This window comes from Panulirus ornatus, chromosome 55 (genome assembly GCF_036320965.1).
Source record: "Panulirus ornatus isolate Po-2019 chromosome 55, ASM3632096v1, whole genome shotgun sequence".
In the NCBI taxonomy this organism is placed as follows: Eukaryota; Metazoa; Arthropoda; class Malacostraca; order Decapoda; family Palinuridae; genus Panulirus; species Panulirus ornatus.
Window position 1 is genome coordinate 39,303,089 of NC_092278.1, and position 23,852 is coordinate 39,326,940.

A 23,852-nucleotide genomic window follows, 5' to 3' on the forward strand; every position below is an offset into this window, starting at 1 on the left:
AATAATGTTTAGTCGTGTACTTGAAGCGAAATGTTCAAGTCTGATTTCAAACGTATTTGTATTTCTGTTTTCAATCACTCTGGCAAATCGTTCGATATGGTATCAATCCTGTTTAGGAAAAAGCATTTAGCTTCATTTGAGATAAAACGTTTGCCCAAGTGTTTATATCTATTACTGCGAGTAAAATCAGACGAAGTAAGGAGTAACTTGATAGATCAAGATTATCAAAGCTTTTCACAATATGGAATACTTGTATTAGATCACCTCTTAGCCTGGTGTCTGTGCGGGGGCCAGTAATTTAATCCTACTGTTATTTTCTTGCGAAGTTTATCCTTAAATTCCACAAAAATGAAAAGCCGCAACATCATGTTTTACGGGATTTGAATGAGCTTTAACACTGTTAATAGGGTGTACCCTGGCATTGAGTCTAAGGTTATATCTCTATTGTTTATATCTAACCAATATTCGGAAATGGCAATAATATAATCTAACATTGTTGTCACTATGAGAAATTTTATGACGTATATTCCGAGCTTTAATTATGATATTCTTAGATGAAACTTAGACCTATTTCGAAGGGTATTTACGGAGGGGGATGTGTGTGGGGATGTTCGATAAATAGTTACCTCGCTTAAGCTGGTGTGTGTGTGTGTGTGTGTGTGTGTGTGTGTGTGTGTGTGTGTGCTGAACTAAAGACAGCACGTATAGAAACAATAGCAAAATTCATTATATGTTGACGAATGACACACTTGTACATCACATGATGGCAAGAGTAAGTGTAGGAAGGACTTGCATAATGGTGGTGTTATTTTATGATATATTATTGAACTGTAGCGCAGCAGAGCAAAATCGCGAAGACAATGGAAGTACCACTGGTGCCTGGTACATGAAGCAGTGAGACATTTAATCCTCAGAGATGCTGATGTGTTATTGTTATTGGGAGACGACTCTGTATAGAGATAGACTGGGAGAATTTGCATTCTTACGAAGACAAAGTCATGCAGACGCGAGTTCTCAAGTGTCTATACAGGAAAGTTCACTGTTATCAGCATATTACTGATCACACTAGATACAGAGTGACAGATACACCTTCATTACTGTATCTGATCTTAACACTGTAACATGGAAATACAGAACATCAGACTTGCTACAGCGACTGGAAAAAGTGATCATGTAAAGCTTGTGTGTGATTATGAAGTAAAGGAAGGACACAAAGTGGTCAGGGATGAAACTTTAAAGAAAGAGATGTGATCTGAGATGTGATCTGGTAACAGCATAATTTGTATAACCTTAATTGGGAAATAGAGTTCTGTTGCCGTGTCTCACATTATTGTTTTGGAAGGTTACGGTAAATTTACAATGAGAGAAGAGAAACAGAATCTATGAAAAGGATATTTTGGACAAGGCTGAAGATATTCCACACTGTTTTCTATTTAAATTGAGTTCAGGGAAGCTAGTTTGGCAAAGGAAAGGATTCTGAGAGAAGAGCTGTAGCGCAGGATGCAAAGATATACGAGGAACAGAATGACAAGTTTAAAAAAAGATTCTCAGCGGACGACGCCATATCTCGGAGTGTAGCGAGAGAGGATGGAAGGGTTCAGGAAAGCCGTGAAATATCTGGGAAAGACATAAATACATTGCCCCACGGGCTCATGGTGCAGATGTAGAATCTCAGTATGTGTCAAGGAAGTGTGCAGATAAGCTAGGTTGGCCGCTTAATGTGTTCAGAAGGTAAAAAGCCTAGGTAGTGGAGGAAGGCAAATATCACACTTATAATCACAGAAAGGAAATCAGGAATATGCAGATGTCACAGAAAGGAATATCAGGAATATGTAATGGACTATAGTCTGATAAGTGTAGTTTGTAAAACATTGGAAAACAAAATAACAAGGCAAGATTCTACTACTTAACCAAGAGGCATAGATTCAAGGAAGAATCAAGCGTAACACACTTCCAAGTAATATGTAAGACAGTGAGTTTCGATGTGGACAGAGCAGATTGGGTGGACTGTCTGTATCTAGGACGCCACGGGGTAAAGAAATGCCTGCATCATAGGAGACTGGTAAAGAAACTGGATCTCCATACTGGAAAAAGAGGCGAGATTCCTCCCTAAAGACATGGAACACATGTTACATGTCGCTCTGACGAACACTAGAACTAGGTCGGGTTCATCAATAATTTCGTAGCGAGGATCGGTCCTGCAACTGTTGCTGTAGTCGATGGTCGTGAATGATAAGCCGGGAGGTTTGATGGACTCGTCGCTATGTTTGTGGTTAATGCTAAAGTCACGATGAAAGTAGTGGTGAGGGTTGTATCTGCTTACAGCGGGACTTGGACACACTCCAGAGGTTTGCTAAGTACGTGGTTCATGAAAATCGACCAGTAGTAACTGCAAAGTGAAGAGAATGGGACACAGTGAAAGAAGGCCTTGAAACGAATAGAATCTTGCCTGAAAGAGTGGTTGGAAGTGAGCTCCAGACTGATGTGGATAAGAGATAGGTGATCATCAGTGCTTATGCATTTGGAAACAAGAGGATTGAGGAAGGAAGGCGAGTGTTTTTCGAAGGAAGCGAGCGTGTCCGCAATTTTGATGCGAGGGATCAAGTGCTAGTGATGGGTGGCTTGAGTGCTGGAGTAGATAATGTGGCAGTTAAGGGTATAATTGGGAGGCATGGGATTCTCAGTGATATAAATGAAAATGGTGAATGGCCTAAGGGATAGTGGGCCGTAAAGGACTGGTGATTAGGAATATCTGGTTTGAAAAGAGCGACACACAAGAATACGTGTGTGAGTGGGAGATAGTAAGCGGGCATTATTGGATTACACTCTAGTTGGTAGGTGTGCGAAAGATTGATTCATGGATGTGAATGTGCTGAAACTGGCTGCTGGTGAAGTCGAATAGCTTCTCGATGGAGGCGAGAGTCAAAATTTGTAAAAGCTTTAGGAAAAGATGAAATTATATAGGTGGGAAAAGCATGGTCAAAGTTAGTGAGCTTGGAAGAGAGGCTTGTGTGAAGAGATACCAGGAGACTTTAAGTGCTTGCTGGTAAAAGTTGAGAGTAAATGAAGCTGTGACAGTGAGTGAGGAATGATAGATATTTAGGGAAGCAGTGTTTAATGGTGCGAGAGAAGTGTGTAGCGTGTGGAAGGTGGGAGGTGGACATGAGAAAGGATAGTGGTTGGTAAGATGAAGAGGTTAAGTCGCTAGTTAAAGAGGTAAGAGAGTTTATGAAGTTAGTTGCAGGGAAAGAATGCAAACGATTAGAAGATGTTCATAGGAAAGCAGCAGAACGTCTTGAAGATGCAGCAACTGAACAAGAGGATACATGATAATTGGGAGCAACGAAATTATCAGCAAGCTTCAGGGAGATCTGAAAAAATGTGTTGGAGTAAGATATCGTACGAAAAACAAGGGAACAAACAAAAGTGTAGGTAAAGGAGGGCGCATGAGGAGGTGGCAACAGGCAGAGATGAGGCCAAGAGATGGCGTGAGTATTTTGATGGATTATTCAGTGTGTTCCATGAGCGGCAAAAAATGGGGTGTCTTTTACATGGAGGTATGAGAATTAAGAGAATCATGGCGAGTGGTTCAGTCAAGTAAGAAGAGGTGGTGAAAACCTTACGTAGGATGAAGTATGACAAAGAGGTGGGAGTGGATAGTATTGTAGTGTTGACTGTGTTGTTCATTAGTTAGGATTTTCAGTGCGTCCATGGCTCATAGGGAGGTGCCTGAGGATTTAAGGAATGCTTGTATAGTGCCATTGTATAAAGACGAGGGGACAAAATTGAATGTTCGAATTACTGAGGCATAAGTTAGATGAGTGTATCTGGCAAGTTGTATGAGAGAGAGGTGGTTGAAAGGGTAGTGAGATGCACAGATCATGAGACTGAGGAGGAACAAATGTTGTTTCAGCAGTGGTAGAGGATGTGTGGGTCACGAGTTTGCTTTGAAGAATGTGCGTGTGAGAAATACTTAGGAAGCAGAAAGATTTAGTCGTGGCATTTATGGATCTTGAAAAAACGTATGATAGGGTTGATAGAGATGCATTGTGGAGGGCGTATCGAACATATGATATTGGAGGAAAGCTACCAGCAGCAAGGAGTTTTTACTAAAAAAGTAAGGCGTGTGTGAGAGTAGGAAGAGAGGAAGTTAGTGGTTCTGTGTTAAGGCGGATTGGTAGGGGGTTCGTAAGGTCACTATGGCTGTTTCCACAGTTTATGGATGGAGGAGAGGAAGATGAATCGGTGGGGTTTTTAAGAGGAGTAGGTCTGTAGTCTGTCTGACGTCAGGGGAGCTGGGAGGTGGTGCAATTGCTGTTTGGTGATGACATGGCGCTTGTGGCAGATTCGCGTGGGAAACTCTAGAACCTGGTCTCTGATTTGGGAATGTGTGAAAGAAGAAAGTCAGAATTAGATGTGAATAAATGCAAGGTTGTTAGGTTTAGCAGTTGAGAGAGATATGTTATTTGGAATGCGAATTTGAAGGGAGAGAACTAGGAGAAAGAGGATAGCTTTAAATACCTGGGAATGAGTATGACAGCGAATGAAACTATGGAAGCTGAAGTGGGGTCGCAGGATGTGAGGGTCGGAAATCCTGGACGCGTTGAGGAAAGTGTGTAAGGAGAGGTCACTGTTTGATGGTACAGTAACCCTGTCGGTGCCGGGCGTGGGTCTTAGATGACAATTAAGGAAGAGGTGAATGTGATGGAAATGAAATGTTTGAGGATGATACGTGGTGTGAGGAAGGTTGATCGAATGTGAAATGACTGGGTGAAAGAGAGGTGTGGTTGTAAGAGGGAGTGCTGAAAATGGTCTGGACATATGAGAGCACGAATGAGAAGTTGAGGATACACCTGTACAAAGTGGAGGGAACAAGGAAAGGCGGGCAATCAAAGAGATTGAAGGATGAGGTGAGGCATTGAGTGTTCGGGTCTGAGCATGCAGGAGGATACGAGCCGTGCAAGGGATAGAACAAATTGGAACATTTAGTTTACATGGGGCAATATACTGTCAGTGGACCGAGGCAGGAGGGCATTTGAAGCGCCAAGCGGAAACCACGGGAAGGTGTGTGGCCTTGTTGTGTATTGGAGCTTTGGTTTCCGTGCGTTATATGTATGACATGTAGAGGAGGGATGGGAACACTTAAAGCTCCTCCTTCGTCTGTTACTGGTGCTACCTCGCTAAGGTAGGAAACAGCGAACATATCTCTCTCTCTCTCTCTCTCTCTCTCTCTCTCTCTCTCTCTCTCTCTCTCTCTCTCTCTCTCTCTCTCTCTCTCTGAATATATATGTTCAGGGAGAGGGGTTACCAGACTCCGCTTGAATATGGTTGGTTATACCGCCAGTGAATCACCTGCGTCAAAGTTGTATCATCTTCGTGTGTTGATGACGAGAGGAACTATAGACTCGTGAAGGAAGTCCTCACTCCAGATGAAATGCCATTTCCTAGTAACTGGAAGTAGCGCAGCCTGTGAGAGCTCCAGGAAACATAGGAAAAGAGTGACGCAAATGCCCATTCAAGAGAGCGATCCTCATGCAATTGTTTACTAATTCTGATCCATGTTATCTCAAGACCAAGAGGATATATGTGTCAGAGGTGGAGGGAACGAGGAGAAGTGGGAGACCAAATTGGAGGTGGAAAGATGGAGTGAAAAAGATTTTGAGTGATCGGGGCCTGAACATGAAGGAGGGTGAAAGGCGGGCAAGAATAGAGTGAATTGGATCGATGTGGTATACCGGGGTTGACGTGCTGTCAGTGGATTGAATCAGGGCATGTGAAGCGTCTGGGTTAAACCATGGAAAGTTCTGTGGGGCCTGGATGTGGAAAGGGAGCTGTGGTTTCGGTGCATTATTACATGACAGCTAGAGACTCAGTGTGAACGAATTGGGCCTTTGTTGTCTTTTCCTAGCGCTACCTCGCACACATGAGGGGGGAGGGGGATGGTATTCCATGTGTGGTGAGGTGACGATGGGAATGAATAAAGGCAGACAGTATGAATTATGTACATGTGTATATATGTATATGTCTTTGTGTGTATATATATGTGTACATTGAGATGTATAGGTACGTATATTTGCGTGTGTGGACGTGTATGTATATACATTGTGTATGGGGGTGGGTTGGGCCATTTCTTACGTCTGTTTCCTTGCGCTATCTCGCTAACGCGGGAGACAGCGACAAAGCATAATAATAATAATAATAATAATAATAATGATAATAATAATAATAATAATTATATATATATATATATATATATATATATATATTTTTTTTTTTTTTTTTCATACTATTCGCCATTTCCCGCATTAGCGAGGTAGCGCTAAGAACAGAGGACTGGGCCTTTGAGGGAATATCCTCACCTGGCCCCCTTCTCTGTTCCTTCTTTTGGAAAAAAAAAAAAAAAAAAAAAAAGAGGGGGGAGGATTTCCAGCCCCCCGCTCCCTTCCCTTTTAGTCGCCTTCTACGACACGCAGGGAATACGTGGGAAGTATTCTTTCTCCCCTATCCCCAGGGATAATATATATATATATATATATATATATATATATATATATATATATATATATATATATATATATATATATACTCAGTTTAGAAATAGGGAAAATTGAGTTAACACCGCTCATGTAAGAAGCTAATTCATATTGGATAGCCTCACACACACACCTTACATCAGTATACGACTCCTTTATAAGTCTTCAGTTCAAGTTGCACAGTGTTTTGCTACCGTGTTGGTGCGACTCGACAGCAATACAGACTTTATTAAAGGCCGAGCAACACCCTCTTCCATAGAGGAACTGGTTGACGAGTGACCCTTGGTGGGACGCAGCGATGGTGTGTGTGTGTGTGTGTGTGTATGCGCGCGCTCGGCCGGCTTGGCGTGGACGAAGTTATCACGTGCGCTCCTGCTCACGTGACGAGAGAGAGACAAGTGTCGCGCCCTTCTCGGCCACACAGCTCCCCGGGCTGAGGCCTCCGACCGATTCATTCCCAGATAATTACTTTTAACAAAATTAAATATTGTTTTCACTTATTTTCATATATATTCTTTTTCTCTGAAACAATTGAAAGCTACTGTCAGCGATGTGTGAGGGCAGGACAAGGTATTTATACTTTAGATTAGCTTCCACTGGGATGGTAAGTCTCCCTGATAACTGATAAAGAACGGCGACAATTTTACACAGAAATGGTTATAACGGTACTGATGTTCGTTATTCTTACATTATGATGCTTTATTACGTTATATAACCAGTGAGTGGCAACGTCAGGTTGGGGCACATTATCGAATGACGTATGTCAACCCGTTATGCCAGCTCGTCTAGACTCGCCAAGTTTCAGAAATCATCAGGTGTGTGGTGGCATGGTAGACCACACAACTTATGGTTGCATTGTTACTAGCAACATTTCAGTCTATAAGATCCTTTCCTAGTGATTCGATATGGGTAGTTACGGATAAAAATATTAAGAACTGTTAAAATCCGTTTATGTTTCATTTGCCTAGATATAACCTTGAATGGAGCTTCTGGCCATAAAGAATTGCATTTTGTATCACGTATACAATTTGATGATAAAGATATCTTACAACTTTTGTTGTCTTGTTTGGGCAAGCTTTAAGGTGAGATATCCTAATAATTATGGTAGCTTCACTTTATGCTCATTGCCATTGAAATATGAAATCATTTTAACATTTATTTTGGCAAGTGCCATCTTGCCGGCACTCGATATATTACAATATCGTGAGAAGTAGGGCTACATATGTGAGGCTAGACCAATAGCATTATATCATAATTCTTCTCCCGTGGTCATAATGTGTCGTACAAAACGTGGCAAGATCCTTCGTACCAACGGTGTAAACATTACGGTACCCACTCAAACGTCGTGTTTTCCGACTCCTTATTTATGCCTAGTGGCCACAAGCCTTTCTTTCAACGTTTGTGAAACAGTCGTTTACCCTGTATGTGGTGTTCAGTGAAGTACTTGAACGAATTTTTAGACCGTAATATCGTGAGAAATAACTGCTAGTTACCAAAAAGTAATTGAATTATCGTTAGGAAGGTTTCTTGTTGATTCTCCCCTGTAGTCACTGCTGACCTTATTCATTGCGACAGTTACTTGCTGAGATGGCATTGCCCCAGTCAGTATCGCGAGGAATACCATTGAATCTTCTATTATTGAATCTACAAAGAATTGTAACATTGATATTAGTGAAGGTCTATACAAACTGGATAGCATTATTATTGATAGAATTTGTTTACAGTTTCCCTTCTTGTCCACATAAGTTTATGATTCGCTTGAACGCATCCGACCTCCCCATTCGGGTGACTGTAGTCACTTGTTTACAAATTAAACAACCATGGAGACATCACACACCCCTGCCGCAAACCTACATTCACTGAGAACCAATCACTTTCCTCTCTTCCTACACGTACACATGCCTTACATCCTCGATAAAAACTTTTCACTGCTTCTAACAACTTGCCTCCCACACCATATATTCTTAATAACTTCCACGGAGCATCTCTATCAACTCTATCATATGCCTTCTCCAGATCCATAAATGCTACATACAAATCCATTTGCTTTTCTAAGTATTTCTCACATACATTCTTCAAAGCAAACACCTGATCCACACATCCTCTACCACTTCTGAAACCACACTGCTCTTCCCCAATCTGATGCTCTGTACATGCCTTCACCCTGTCAATCAATACCTTCCCATATATATATATATATATATATATATATATATATATATATATATATATATATATATATATATATATATATACTTGCCCGCCTTTATCCATTCCCTAGGCCGCCCCGCCCCATAGGAAACAGCATCGCCACCCCATGCGACAGCGAGGTAGCGCCAGGAAACATACGAAGAATGGCCACATCCGCTCACTTACATTCTCTAGTTGTCATTTGTAATGCACCGAAACTACAGCTCCCTATCCACATCCAGGCCCCACAGACCTTTCCATGCTATACCCCATACGTTTCTCATGCATGGTTCGGGATATTAACGGCACGACGACCCCATATACCACATTGTTTCAGTTCACTCTATCGTTTCAATTCACTCTATTCCTTGCACGCCTCTCGCCCTCCTGTATGTTCAGGCCCCGATTGCTCAAGATCATTTTCACCCCATCCTTCCACCTCCCGCTTCTCTTTGTTCCCTCCATATTTCGTTTTTGTCAACGTTTCCTCACTTATTCTCTTCATATGTCCAAACCATTTCAACACACCCTCAGCTAACACAAACAATATGTCTGTGTATATATTTAGTGAACTTAATAATGCTAATAATATAAGTAATAAGGCAGGATTGTCTCAGGTCAGCAGCATTCAGGAGGAAAGAAGGAATGAAACCATACTGGTGGCCTTTTATGCAGCTATTGAGTTGGGTGTAGAAAACTGTCAAAGATGGATCGTGAAAGTGATACTGTGACAAGGACACCACTTACTGTGAACAGAACTCAATCTAGGAAACGGCCGTGTAAGAGGCATTACAACTGGGACACTAAGGGTTTGCAGGAAGGTTACCCAATGGCCAAACCAAGAAAGTATTACTTTTCATTGTCTAAGTACAGTGGTAACAGAGATTTACGTGAGTCGGTGTCTCCAGTTAATGGGTCACAATCCTTAGGTGTGGCATATGCTGAAAGACCAAGGTTACAGACTTATGAGGAGACTGCTAAGAAAGAGATAAGCCACCAGAGTGTGTGTGAGACATCGTTTGCAATTTGTGACTCCCTCCGTCCTCATCCTCCTGATGTCCTCATCAAATTGCTGTAAGTTATATTATGTTTTTATTAGATTAAGCAAAGACGGTAACTTCAAGTGCATGGTGTACATATGTACGTATTATGTACATATTATTGTTATTGTTATTGATTATTATTATTATTATTATCATAATCATTGTTATTATTATCATTATTATTATTATTATCATTATTATTATTATTATTATTATTATTATTATTATTCAGCCACTGGATCCGTTTTATGAAATGGTTCCTGGAAGTAGAGTAAATTGGGCTCTTTCAGAATAAGGTCTTGGCAAAACTGTACTCTTCTCTGTCCTCAAACAACCTGCTCAAAGGTGACTTCTTACCTTTAGTGTTACCACCTGCAGGTGAACTCCACAAACACCTAATATGATGGTAAACTTTTTGGTTTATGTTATCTAAAACAGCACAGGTCACTGAATACCCTATTCAAGGCAAATATCTATAAAAACAAACGTTTATATACAATATGTATTATTTATATAAATATGTATTATTTATTTATCCATAATAACCTCAAGAATAATTTGTACAACATAGTGCAGGTATCACCCAGGACTTTGATAAAAGCTCCAGCAGCCTAAGGCTTTTGCCCTTCCAGTGGCAGGGAAATGTAGATTCCTTCGGAGTGAGAAGTTTTTTTTGATGAGACTGTACTTCTCCCAGTGATACAACGTAGCCAACATGACCTTTAACTTTTGGTGTTACCTCGAGCAGGGAGAGTCTGGTAACACACACACACACACACACACACACACACACACACACACACATGTATGTTGGAGGTTTGTATGTTCTGTGAAGGTGCGCGTTCCTATACACTTTGTTCGTATATATATATATATATATATATATATATATATATATATATATATATATATATATATATATATATTATCCCTGGGGATAGGGGAGAAAGAATACTTCCCACGTATTCCCTGCGTGTCGTAGAAGGCGACTGAAAGGGAAGGGAACGGGCGGCTGGAAATCCTCCCCTCTCATTTTTTTTTTTTTTTTTTTTTAATTTTCCAAGAGTGAACAAAGAAGGGGGCCAGGTAAGGATATTTCCTCAAAGGCCCAGTCCTCTATTCTTAACGCTACCTTGCTAATGCGGGAAACGGCGAATAGTATAAAAGAAAAAAAGATATATATTTATTCTATTATACTTTGTCGCTGTCTCCCGCGTTAGCGAGGTAGCGCTAGGAAACAGACGAAAGAATGGCCCAACCCACCCACATACACATGTATATACATACACGTCCACACACGCACATATACATACCTATATATCCCAACGTATACATACATGTACACACACAGACATATACATATATACACATGTACATAATTCATACTGTCTGCCTTTATTCATTCCCATCGCCACCCCGCCACACATGAAATATGAAAACCCCCTCCCACCTCATGTGCGCGAGGTAGCGCTAGGAAAAACAACAAAGGCCACATTCGTTCACACCCAGTCTCTAGCTGTCATGTAATAATGCACCAAAACCACAGCTCCCTTTCCACATCCAGGCCTCACAGAACTTTCCATGGTTTACCCCAGACGCTTCACATGCCCTGGTTCAATCCATTGACAGCACGTCGACCTCGGTATACCACATCGTTCCAATTCACTCTATTCCTTGCACGCCCTTTCACCCTCCTGCATGTTCAGGTCCCGATCACTCAAAATCTTTTTCACTCCATCCTTCCTTCTCCAGTTTGGTCTCCCACTTCTCCTCGTTCCCTCCACCTCTGATACATATATCCACTTTGTCAATCTTTCCTTACTCATTCTCTCCATGTGACCATACCATTGCAAAACACCCTCTTCTGCTCTCTCAACCACACTCTTTCTGTTACCACGCATCTCTCTTACCCTTTCATTACTTACTCGATCAAACCACCTCACACCACATATTGTCCTCAAACATCTCATTTCCAGCACACCCACCCTCCTCCGCACAACTCTATCTATAGCCCACGCCTCGTAACCATATAACATTGTTGGAACCACTATTCCTTCAAACATACCCATTTTTACTTTCCAAGATAACGTTCTCGACTTCCACACATTTTTGAACGCTCCCAGAACCTTCGCCCCCTTCCCCACCCTATGATTCACTTCCGCTTCCATGGTTCCATCCGCTGCCAAATCCACTCCCAGATATCTAAAACACTTTACTTCCTCCACTCCTTCTCCATTCAAACTTACCTCCCAATTGACTTGTCTCTCAACCCTACTGTACCTGAAAACCTTGCTCTTATTCACATTTATTCTCGGCTTTCCTCTCTCACACACTTTACCAAACTCAGTCACCAGCTCCTGCAGTTTCTCACATGAATCAGCCACCAGCGCTGTATCATCAGCGAACAACTGACTCACTTCCCAAGCTCTCTCATCCACAACAGACTGCATACTTGCCCTCTTTCCAAAACTCTTGCATTCACCTCCCTAACAACCCCATCCATAAACAAATTAAACAACCAGGGAGACATCACACACCCCTGCCGCAAACCAACATTCACTGAGAACCAATCACTTCCCTCTCTTCCTACACGTACACATGCCTTACATCCTTGATAAAAACTTTTCACTGCTTCAAACAACTTACCTCCCACACCATATATTCTTAATTCCTTACACAGAGCATCTCTATCAACTCTATCATATGCCTTCTCCAGATCCATAAATGCTACATACAAATCCATTTGCTTTTCTAAGTATTACTCACATACATTCTTCAAAGCAAACACTTGATCCACACATCCTCTACCACTTCTGAAACAGCACTGCTCTTCCCCAATCTGATGCTCTGTACATGCCTTCACCCTCTCAATCAATACCCTCCCATATAATTTCCCGGGAATACTCAACAAACTTATACCTTTGTAATTTGAGCACTCAATCTTATCCCCTTTGCCTTTGTACAACGGCACTATGCAAGCATTCCGCCAGTCTTCAGGTATCTCACCATGAGTCATACATACATTAAATATCCTTACCAACCAGTCAACAATACAGTCACCCCCTTTTTTAATAAATTCCACTGCAGTACGATCCAAACCCGCCGCCTTGCCGGCTTTCATATTCCGCAAAGCTTTTACTACCTCTTCTCTGCATATATATGTATATATATATATATATATATATATATATATATATATATATTTTCTTTCTTTCTTTCAAACTATTCGCCATTTCCCGCATTAGCGAGGTAGCGTTAAGAACAGAGGACTGGGCCTTTGAGGGAATACCCTCACCTGGCCCAATTCTCTGTTCCTTCTTTTGGAAAAAAAAAAAAAAAAAAAAAAAAAAAAAAAAAAAAAAAAAACGAGAGGGGAGGATTTCCAGCCCCCCGCTCCCTCCCCTTTTAGTCGCCTTCTACGACACGCAGGGAATACGTGGGAAGTATTCTTAATCCCCTATCCCCAGGGATAATATATATATATATATATATATATATACATACATACATATATGCCGGCAAGGCAGCAGGTTTGGATGGTATTGCAGTGGAATTTATTAAAAAAGGGGGTGACTGTACTGTTGACTGGTTGGTAAGGTTATTTAATGTATGTATGACTCACGGTGAGGTGCCTGAGGATTGGCGGAATGCGTGCATAGTGCCATTGTACAAAGGCAAAGGGGATAAGAGTTAGTGCTCAAATTACAGAGGTATAAGTTTGTTGAGTATTCCTGGTAAATTATATGGGAGGGTATTGATTGAGAGGGTGAAGGCATGTACAGAGCATCAGATTGGGGAAGAGCAGTGTGGTTTCAGAAGTGGTAGAGGATGTGTGGATCAGGTGTTTGCTTTGAAGATTGTATGTGAGAAATACTTAGAAAAGCAAATGGATTTGTATGTAGCATTTATGGATCTGGAGAAGGCATATGATAGAGTTGATAGAGATGCTCTGTGGAAGGTATTAAGAATATATGGTGTGGGAGGCAAGTTGTTAGAAGCAGTGAAAAGTTTTTATCGAGGATGTAAGGCATGTGTACGTGTAGGAAGAGAGGAAAGTGATTGGTTCTCAGTGAATGTAGGTTTGCGGCAGGGGTGTGTGATGTCTCCATGGTTGTTTAATTTGTTTATGGATGGGGTTGTTAGGGAGGTGAATGCAAGAGTTTTGGAAAGAGGGGCAAGTATGAAGTCTGTTGGGGATGAGAGAGCTTGGGAAGTGAGTCAGTTGTTGTTCGCTGATGATACAGCGCTGGTGGCTGATTCATGTGAGAAACTGCAGAAGCTGGTGACTGAGTTTGGTAAAGTGTGTGAAAGAAGAAAGTTAAGAGTAAATGTGAATAAGAGCAAGGTTATTAGGTACAGTAGGGTTGAGGGTCAAGTCAATTGGGAGGTGAGTTTGAATGGAGAAAAACTGGAGGAAGTGAAGTGTTTTAGATATCTGGGAGTGGATCTGGCAGCGGATGGAACCATGGAAGCGGAAGTGGATCATAGGGTGGGGGAGGGGGCGAAAATTCTGGGAGCCTTGAAGAATGTGTGGAAGTCGAGAACATTATCTCGGAAAGCAAAAATGGGTATGTTTGAAGGAATAGTGGTTCCAACAATGTTGTATGGTTGCGAGGCGTGGGCTATGGATAGAGTTGTGCGCAGGAGGATGGATGTGCTGGAAATGAGATGTTTGAGGACAATGTGTGGTGTGAGGTGGTTTGATCGAGTGAGTAACGTAAGGGTAAGAGAGATGTGTGGAAATAAAAAGAGCGTGGTTGAGAGAGCAGAAGAGGGTGTTTTGAAATGGTTTGGGCACATGGAGAGAATGAGTGAGGAAAGATTGACCAAGAGGATATATGTGTCGGAGGTGGAGGGAACATCCACACACATTTAGGCACCCCAATCTGAGCCTTCGAGGAGGATGAGCACTCCCCGCGTGACTCCTTCTTCTGTTTCCCATTTTAGAAAGTTAAAAAATACAAGGAGGGGAGGATTTCTGGCCCCCCGCTCCCCGCGTAAGACAAGGGAGCAAATGGGAACTTCAGTGAAGGGCGCAAATGGGGAGGTGATAACAAGTAGTGGTGATGTGAGAAGGAGATGGAGTGAGTATTTTGAAGGTTTGTTGAATGTGTTTGATGATAGAGTGGCAGATATAGGGTGTTTTGGTCGAGGTGGTGTGCAAAGTGAGAGGGTTAGGGAAAATGATTTGGTAAACAGAGAAGAGGTAGTAAAAGCTTTGCGGAAGATGAAAGCCGGAAAGGCAGCAGGTTTGGATGGTATTGCAGTGGAATTTATTAAAAAAAGGGGGTGACTGTATTGTTGACTGGTTGGTAAGGTTATTTATTGTACGTATGACTCATGGTGAGGTGCCTGAGGATTGGCGGAATGCGTGCATAGTGCCATTGTACAAAGGCAAAGGGGATAAGAGTGAGTGCTCAAATTACAGAGGTATAAGTTTGTTGAGTATTCCTGGTAAATTATATGGGAGGGTATTGATTGAGAGGGTGAAGGCATGTACAGAGCATCAGATTGGGGAAGAGCAGTGTGGTTTCAGAAGTGGTAGAGGATGTGTGGATCAGGTGTTTGCTTTGAAGAATGTATGTGAGAAATACTTAGAAAAGCAAATGGATTTGTATGTAGCATTTATGGATCTGGAGAAGGCATATGATAGAGTTGATAGAGATGCTCTGTGGAAGGTATTAAGAATATATGGTGTGGAAGGCAAGTTGTTAGAAGCAGTGAAAAGTTTTTATCGAGGATGTAAGGCATGTGTACGTGTAGGAAGAGAGGAAAGTGATTGGTTCTCAGTGAATGTAGGTTTGCGGCAGGGGTGTGTGATGTCTCCATGGTTGTTTAATTTGTTTATGGATGGGGTTGTTAGGGAGGTGAATGCAAGAGTTTTGGAAAGAGGGGCAAGTATGAAGTCTTTTGTGAATGAGAGAACTTGGGAAGTGAGTCAGTTGTCGTTCGCTGATTATACAGCGCTGGTGGATGATTCATGTGAGAAACTGCAGAAGCTGGTGACTGCGTTTGGTAAAGTGTGTGAAAGAAGAAAGTTAAGAGTAAATGTGAATAAGAGCAAGGTTATTAGGTACAGTAGGGTTGAGGGTCAAGTCAATTGGGAGGTAAGTTTGAATGGAGAAAAACTGGAGGAAGTAAAGTGTTTTAGATATCTGGGAGTGGATCTGGCAGCGGATGGAACCATGGAAGCGGAAGTGAATCATAGGGTGGGGGAGGGGGCGAAAATCCTGGGAGCATTGAAGAATGTGTGGAAGTCGAGAACATTATCTCGGAAAGCAAAAATGGGTATGTTTGAAGGAATAGTGGTTCCAACAATGTTGTATGGTTGCGAGGAGTGGGCTATGGATAGAGTTGTGCGCAGGAGGGTGGATGTGCTGGAAATGAGATGTTTGAGGACAATGTGTGGTGTGAGGTGGTTTGATCGAGTAAGTAATGTAAGGGTAAGAGAGATGTGTGGAAATAAAAAGAGCGTGGTTGAGAGAGCAGAAGAAGGTGTTTTGAAATGGTTTGGGCACATGGAGAGAATGAGTGAGGAAAGATTGACCAAGAGGATATATGTGTCGGAGGTGTAGGGAACGAGGAGAAGTGGGAGACCAAATTGGAGGTGGAAAGATGGAGTGAAAAAGATTTTGAGTGACCGGGGCCTGAACATGCAGGAGGGTGAAAAGCGGGCAAGGAATAGAGTGAATTGGATCGATGTGGTATACCGGGGTTGACGCGCTGTCAGTGGATTGAATCAGGGCATGTGAAGCGTCTGGGGTAAACCATGGAAAGTTGTGTGGGGCCTGGATGTGGAAAGGGAGCTGTGGTTTCGGGCATTATTGCATGACAGCTAGAGACTGAGTGTGAACGAATTGGGCCTTTGTTGTCTTTTCCTAGCGCTACCTCGCACACATTCGGGGGGAGGGGGATGGTATTCCATGTGTTGCGGGGTGCCGATGGGAATGAATAAAGGCAGACAGTGTGAATTGTGTGTATGGGTATATATGTATGTGTCTGTGTGTGTATATATATGTGTACATTGAAATGTATAGGTATGTATATTTGCGTGTGTGGACGTGTATGTATATACAGATGTATGGGGGTGGGTTGGGCCATTTCTTTAGTCTGTTTCCTTGCGCTACCTCGCAAACGCGGGAGACAGCGACAAAGCAAAATGAATAAATATATAAATAAATATATATATATATATTTATATATATATTTATTTATATATATGGCATATAAAACTCATTTCAGAAAGCTGAGCCTGAAACGCTGAGCGCCAAGGCAAATTCTTTACCATTTATTGTTATGGCATTTTACAGAAACGCGGCTAGTTTCAGCAATAATATTGTATATTTCTGTTCAGTTATTTATTCAAGTCAATTAGGATGAATTATTAGTGTAATACAGCAGGTTATATATAGAAAAAAAATCATTGGAAAATCGATTACTGTAGCATTTTTTGAACCATGAAAGAAAGCGAATGTCGATTGTGTTCCTTAAGATTTTATTCCCACTTTCCCCATAATACGTACGTCATTTCAACAAAAATATTACATTTCCGTGATTGTATTATATCAATCACAGTGTGAATAGAATATCATTGTAATGTAATCGTATTTAAACCGAAAACTTAAAAAACTAGTAACCTCTCGAACATAGGAAGGTTAGGAAAAGTTTTTTGTTTTCATGTATTTTATCCTATTTCACGTTGAAAAACGTTTCAGCAAAACTACCATTTATTTCTGAGAATATAGTAATTTCGGCACAGTTAAGGTAAGATATACTTATGATGTAACAGTTTCCTTTTTTTAACGGAAAATGATTCGAAAAACACGTACCGTCTAGGTGATAGGCAGAGCCCTTGTCGCTGAGGCTTTGTCTGCATCGGCCTTTTCTAAGCAGCCTTTGATATTATCGTACGTTGAAATTGTGATTACACTCTTATGGTTTTGCTTCTCATTTTCCAAAAATATGACAGGTTTGTATATAATACAATGTTTCGGTACTTTTGATTTACAAGTACTCATTTTTTTTTTTTTTTAGATACATAAGACACTAGAAGGCATATGATAGAGTTGATAGAGATGCTCTGTGGAAGGTGTTAAGAATATATGGTGTGGGAGGAAAGTTGTTAGAAGCAGTGAAAAGTTTTTATCGAGGATGTAAGGCATGTGTACGTGTAGGAAGAGAGGAAAGTGATTGGTTCTCAGTGAATGTAGGTTTGCGGCAGGGGTGTGTGATGTCTCCATGGTTGTTTAATTTGTTTATGGATGGGGTTGTTAGGGAGGTAAATGCAAGAGTTTTGGAAAGAGGGGCAAGTATGAAGTCTGTTGGGGATGAGAGAGCTTGGGAAGTGAGTCAGTTGTTGTTCGCTGATGATACAGCGCTGGTGGCTGATTCATGTGAGAAACTGCAGAAGCTGGTGACTGAGTTTGGAAAAGTGTGTGGAAGAAGAAAGTTAAGAGTAAATGTGAATAAGAGCAAGGTTATTAGGTACAGTAGGGTTGAGGGTCAAGTCAATTGGGAGGTGAGTTTGAATGGAGAAAAACTGGAGGAAGTGAAGTGTTTTAGATATCTGGGAGTGGATCTGGCAGCGGATGGAACCATGGAAGCGGAAGTGGATCATAGGGTGGGGGAGGGGGCGAAAATCCTGGGGGCCTTGAAGAATGTGTGGAAGTCGAGAACATTATCTCGGAAAGCAAAAATGGGTATGTTTGAAGGAATAGTGGTTCCAACAATGTTGTATGGTTGCGAGGCGTGGGCTATGGATAGAGTTGTGCGCAGGAGGATGGATGTGCTGGAAATGAGATGTTTGAGGACAATGTGTGGTGTGAGGTGGTTTGATCGAGTGAGTAACGTAAGGGTAAGAGAGATGTGTGGAAATAAAAAGAGCGTGGTTGAGAGAGCAGAAGAGGGTGTTTTGAAGTGGTTTGGGCACATGGAGAGGATGAGTGAGGAAAGATTGACCAAGAGGATATATGTGTCGGAGGTGGAGGGAACAAGGAGAAGAGGGAGACCAAATTGGAGGTGGAAAGATGGAGTGAAAAAGATTTTGTGTGATCGGGGCCTGAACATGCAGGAGGGTGAAAGGAGGGCAAGGAATAGAGTGAATTGGAGCGATGTGGTATACCGGGGTTGACGTGCTGTCAGTGGATTGAAGCAAGGCATGTGAAGCGTCTGGGGTAAACCATGGAAAGCTGTGTAGGTATGTATATTTGCGTGTGTGGACGTATGTATATACATGTGTATGGGGGGGGGTTGGGCCATTTCTTTCGTCTGTTTCCTTGCGCTACCTCGCAAACGCGGGAGACAGCGACAAAGTATAATAAAATAAATAAATAAGACACCAATCAAAGCAGTATGGATATTTGCGTGACTCACGCCAAAAGACCAGACGTGCTTGACCCACATTCTTTTCAACATGGATTCAAGAAGAAACAAGTTCACGGTAAAGTTCAAGCTTCGAGTGATCGAATATGCAGAACAGACTAACCACTGTGCAGCAGCAAGGGAATTTAAGATATCCGAAAAAAATGTTGGTGAGTGAAGAAAGCTCTGTGCACAACTTGAGCATATGCCCAAAAACCAATCTGCTGGCAGAGGAAGTGTTACATGTGGCTACAGTTGGAAGTTGAAGTGACAAAGTATGTCAGTGAAAACCAACAGAATGGATGTGGTGTTTCCCGACGATCAATCGATTTTTTTCCTTGAAACTAGCATGGAAATTAGGCATCACAGATTTTAAGGCGAGCCATGGTTGGTGCACAAGATTTATGAAAAGAAATGATTTTGTACTGAGACGGAGGATGAAAATATCACAGCATCCACAAGAACTTGATGACAAGGTTAATGAATTTCATGGATTATAAACAAACACTGGAAGAAGAACGCATATAGAGTTTCGGGTATTGGAAACATGAACGCATATGAATTTTGACATACCAGTCAGTCAAACTGAATAAAGTTGGCGAAAAACAGATTCAGTTACAGTTACTGGACATGAAAAATCAAGATTTACAGTTGTCATGCATGGCTGACGGCACAAAGCCGACGCCAATGTAATAAAGAAAATCCAAAGCAAGTTTCCAAAAGGTATATTCATCCATGTGCACCAGAAAGGATGGATGGATGAAGGCAGCATACAAATATGGCAGAAAAAAATGTCGAACTCGACCATGGGGACTACGCAAGAAAAAAGTCTTTGTGTGGGATATGTTCCGGTCACATCTTGTTAACGGTGTTACTACTGGGATTAGGAAAGAAAACACTGATATAACTGTGATTCCTGGTGGATTAACAATTCTTGTCATCCCACTGGATGTTTCCAGTTTCAAAGATGCAATGAGAGGTGGAATAAATGGATGATGGAAGATTAGACATGCACAAAGGGAGACATCCCATCCCATCTCTGGCAAAATTATGTGAATTGATTGAAGAAGTCTGGGATATAATCAGACCAGATATTGTGGTGAAATCGTTTAAGAAATGTGGGATTTCGAGTCTTTGTGATGGAACAGGAGATGACTTGAGGCTAATGACCGTGACTAAGGATGGAGATATTGATCCTATGGCTGATGATGGTAATCCATATGATGATGTTCCTTAAGGAGAGGAGGACTGGAGGGAGCTGTTTGGTGCTGAATACGATGACAAGGAAAATTATTTTGGTGTATTTTAATGAAAATATTCAGAAATATGGTGTCGTTTTCTTGTCTCGTTTAATTATAAATTGATGTTTCATATTTAATGAACAAATATTTATGTATCTATAGACTTAGAAATACATACTTTATGTTTTACATCGTCCTATACATAAATACTTACATTTTACATCGTCATGTGCTACAATACAGTGACTTACCATGCATTTGGCTCCTGTGGTCCTGCTGTGATGATGCACGTCTGCACTGGCAACTGTGCCAACACTCAACAGATGGAGGTGTGTCGTGTATCGTTGTAAACATTATGAGCTTCAGGTGGATTATTATGTAGAAGTGTGAAATATCGAAACGGTTTTTATTACCGGTATTTTTCTTTAGATATATGGGTAATATGATACCGTAAGTGAAAGCTTGAGCTAAGAACTTCCTCATAGACTACTGAAATCATGTTGTAAGGTAAGCATATTGTAAGTTGGTGAGTTTCATCTGTTGAAGGCACTGCAAGCTTGTCATTACTAATTGGTATATATTTTAGGTTTCCATTGTGGACTGGCACTTACTGGTAAATATTTTTCATTTCTGAGGACAAATGTTACTCCTAGCCCTTCCCATCATGCATTGATTTCAACCAAACGAAACTATTAGCCATGTACAAGTCGACCCCCAATTTTTTGCCTAAAGATTTGGTCTGAAAAACTCGAACTGTAAAAGAATATATTATTATTATTATTAATTATATATATATATATATATATATATATATATATATATATATATATTATATATTTTTTTTTTTTTTTTGCTTCGTCGCTGTCTCCCGCGTTTGCGAGGTAGCGCAAGGAAACAGACGAAAGAAATGGCCCAACCCACCCCCATACACATGTATATGCATACGTCCACACACGCAAATACACATACCTACACAGCTTTCCATGGTTTACCCCAGACGCTTCACATGCCTTGATTCAATCCACTGACAGCACGTCAACCCCGGTATACCACATCGCTCCAATTCACTCTATTCCTTGCCCTCCTTTCACCCTCCTGCATGTTCAGGCCCCGATCACACAAAATCTTTTTCACTCCATCTTTCCACCTCCAATTTGGTCTCCCTCTTCTCCTCGTTCCCTCCACCTCCGACACATATATTCTCTTGGTCAATCTTTCCTCACTCATTCTCTCCATGTGCCCGAACCATTTCAAAACACCCTCTTCTGCTCTCTCAACCACGCTCTTTTTATTTCCACACATCTCTCTTACCCTTACGTTACTTACTCGATCAAACCACCTCACTCCACACATTGTCCTCAGACATCTCATTTCCTGCACATCTATCCTCCTGCACACAACTTTATCCATAGCCCACGCCTCACAACCATACAACATTGTTGGAACCACTATTCCTTCAAACATACCCATTTTTGCTTTCCGAGATAATGTTCTCGACTTCCACACATTCTTCAAGGCTCCCAGAATTTTCGCCCCCTCCCCCACCCTATGATCCACTTCCGCTTCCATGGTTCCATCCGCTGCCAGATCCACTCCCAGATATCTAAAACACTTCACTTCCTCCAGTTTTTCTCCATTCAAACTCACCTCCCAATTGACTTGACCCTCAACCCTACTGTACCTAATAACCTTGCTCTTATTCACATTTACTCTTAACTTTCTTCTTTCACACACTTTACCAAACTCAGTCACCAGCTTCTGCAGTTTCTCACATGAATCAGCCACCAGCGCTGTATCATCAGCGAACAACAACTGACTCACTTCCCAAGCTCTCTCATCCCCAACAGACTTCATACTTGCCCCTCTTTCCAAAACTCTTGCATTCACCTCCCTAACCACCCCATCCAAACAGAGAAGAGGTAGTGAAAGTTTTGCGGAAGATGAAAGCCGGCAAGGCAGCAGGTTTGGATGGTATTGCAGTGGAATTTATTAAAAAAGGGGGTGACTGTATTGTTGACTGGTTGGTAAGGTTATTTAATGTATGTATGACTCATGGTGAGGTGCCTGAGGATTGGCGGAATGCGTGCATAGTGCCATTGTACAAAGGCAAAGGGGATAAGAGTGAGTGCTCAAATTACAGAGGTATAAGTTTGTTTAGTATTCCTGGTAAATTATATGGGAGGGTATTGATTGAGAGGGTGAAGGCATGTACAGAGCATGAGATTGGGGAAGAGCAGTGTGGTTTCAGAAGTTGTGTGGATCAGGTGTTTGCTTTGAAGAATGTATGTGAGAAATACTTAGAAAAACAAATGGATTTGTATGTAGCATGAAAGAGAAAATTGAGAGTAAATGTGAGTAAGAGCAAGGTTATTAGTTCAGTAGGGTTGAGAGACAATTTAATTTGGATGTAAGTTTGAATGGAGAAAAACTGGAGGAAGTGAAGTGTTTTTGATATCTGGGAGTGGACTTAGCAGCAAGTGGAACCTTGGAAGTGGAAGTGAGTCACAGGGTGGGGAAGGGGGTGAAGTTTCTGGGAGCAATGAAAAATGTGCGGAAGGAGAGAACGTTGTCTCAGAGACCAAAAATGAGTATGTTTGAGGGAATAGTAGTTCCAACAATGTTATATGGTTGCGAGGCATGTTCTATAGATAGGAAGAGGGGGATGTGTTAGAAATGAAATGTTTGAGGACAGTAAGTGGTGTGAGGTGGTTTGATCGAGTAAGTTGTGAAAGGGTAAGAGAGATGTGTAGAAATAAAAAGAGTGTTGTGGTGAGAGCAGAAGAGGGTTTGTTGAAATGGTTTGGGCATATGGAGAGAATCAGAGGAAAGATTGACAAAGAGGATATATGTATCGGAGATGGAGGGAACAAGGAGAAGCAGGAGACCAATTTGGAGGTGGAAGGATGGAGTAAAAAAGATTTTGAGCAATTGGGGCCTGAACAGAAAGGAGGGTGAGAGGCATGCAAGATGTAGAGTGAATTGGAACGATGTGGTATACACATATACATACACATACATACACAGACATATACATATATACACTTGGACATATTCATACTTGCTTGCCTTCATCCATTCCTGATGCTACCCCACCCCACAGGAAACAGCATCAGTACCCCCAGCCTCAGCAAAGTAGCACCAGGAACCAGACAAGAGAGGCCACATTCGTTCACACTCAGTCTCTAGCTGTTGTGTGATGCGCCAAAACCACGGCCCTTTATCCACATCCAGGCCCGACAGACCTTTCCATGATTCACCCCAGACGTTTCACATGCCTTGGTTAAATCCTTTGACAGCATGTCGACCCCATTATACCACTTCTTTCCAATTCACTCTGTTGCTCACACCTCTCACCCTCCTGTATATTGGAAGAGATCAACATGATCAACTAAATTCCTTTTGTAACCATAGGGAAATGAAACACGATAAGTTCCTTAGTTCCTACGCTTATCCTTACACCATCCACTACTGTACCCCTAAGACAT

At 41.6% G+C, this 23,852-nt stretch overlaps 1 protein-coding gene across 5 annotated transcripts in view; it reads left to right on the forward strand.

Annotated features, from left to right (window-relative positions):
- Positions 1-23,852, forward strand: part of LOC139765720 (5-phosphohydroxy-L-lysine phospho-lyase-like) — a 203,296-nt gene that overhangs the window by 35,024 nt on the left and 144,420 nt on the right. For 2 of the 5 annotated variants that reach the window (XM_071693523.1, XM_071693524.1), the window contains one exon: positions 9,341-9,797. The exons of 1 other annotated variant lie outside the window; for it this stretch is intronic. In XM_071693523.1, coding sequence (XP_071549624.1) covers positions 9,430-9,797 — 368 coding nt within the window. In that variant the 5' untranslated portion in view covers positions 9,341-9,429. Of the gene's footprint in view, positions 1-9,340; positions 9,798-20,748; positions 20,875-23,852 lie in introns of those variants that run through there. 2 more of the 5 variants (XM_071693526.1, XM_071693527.1) reach the window with 2 other exon arrangements.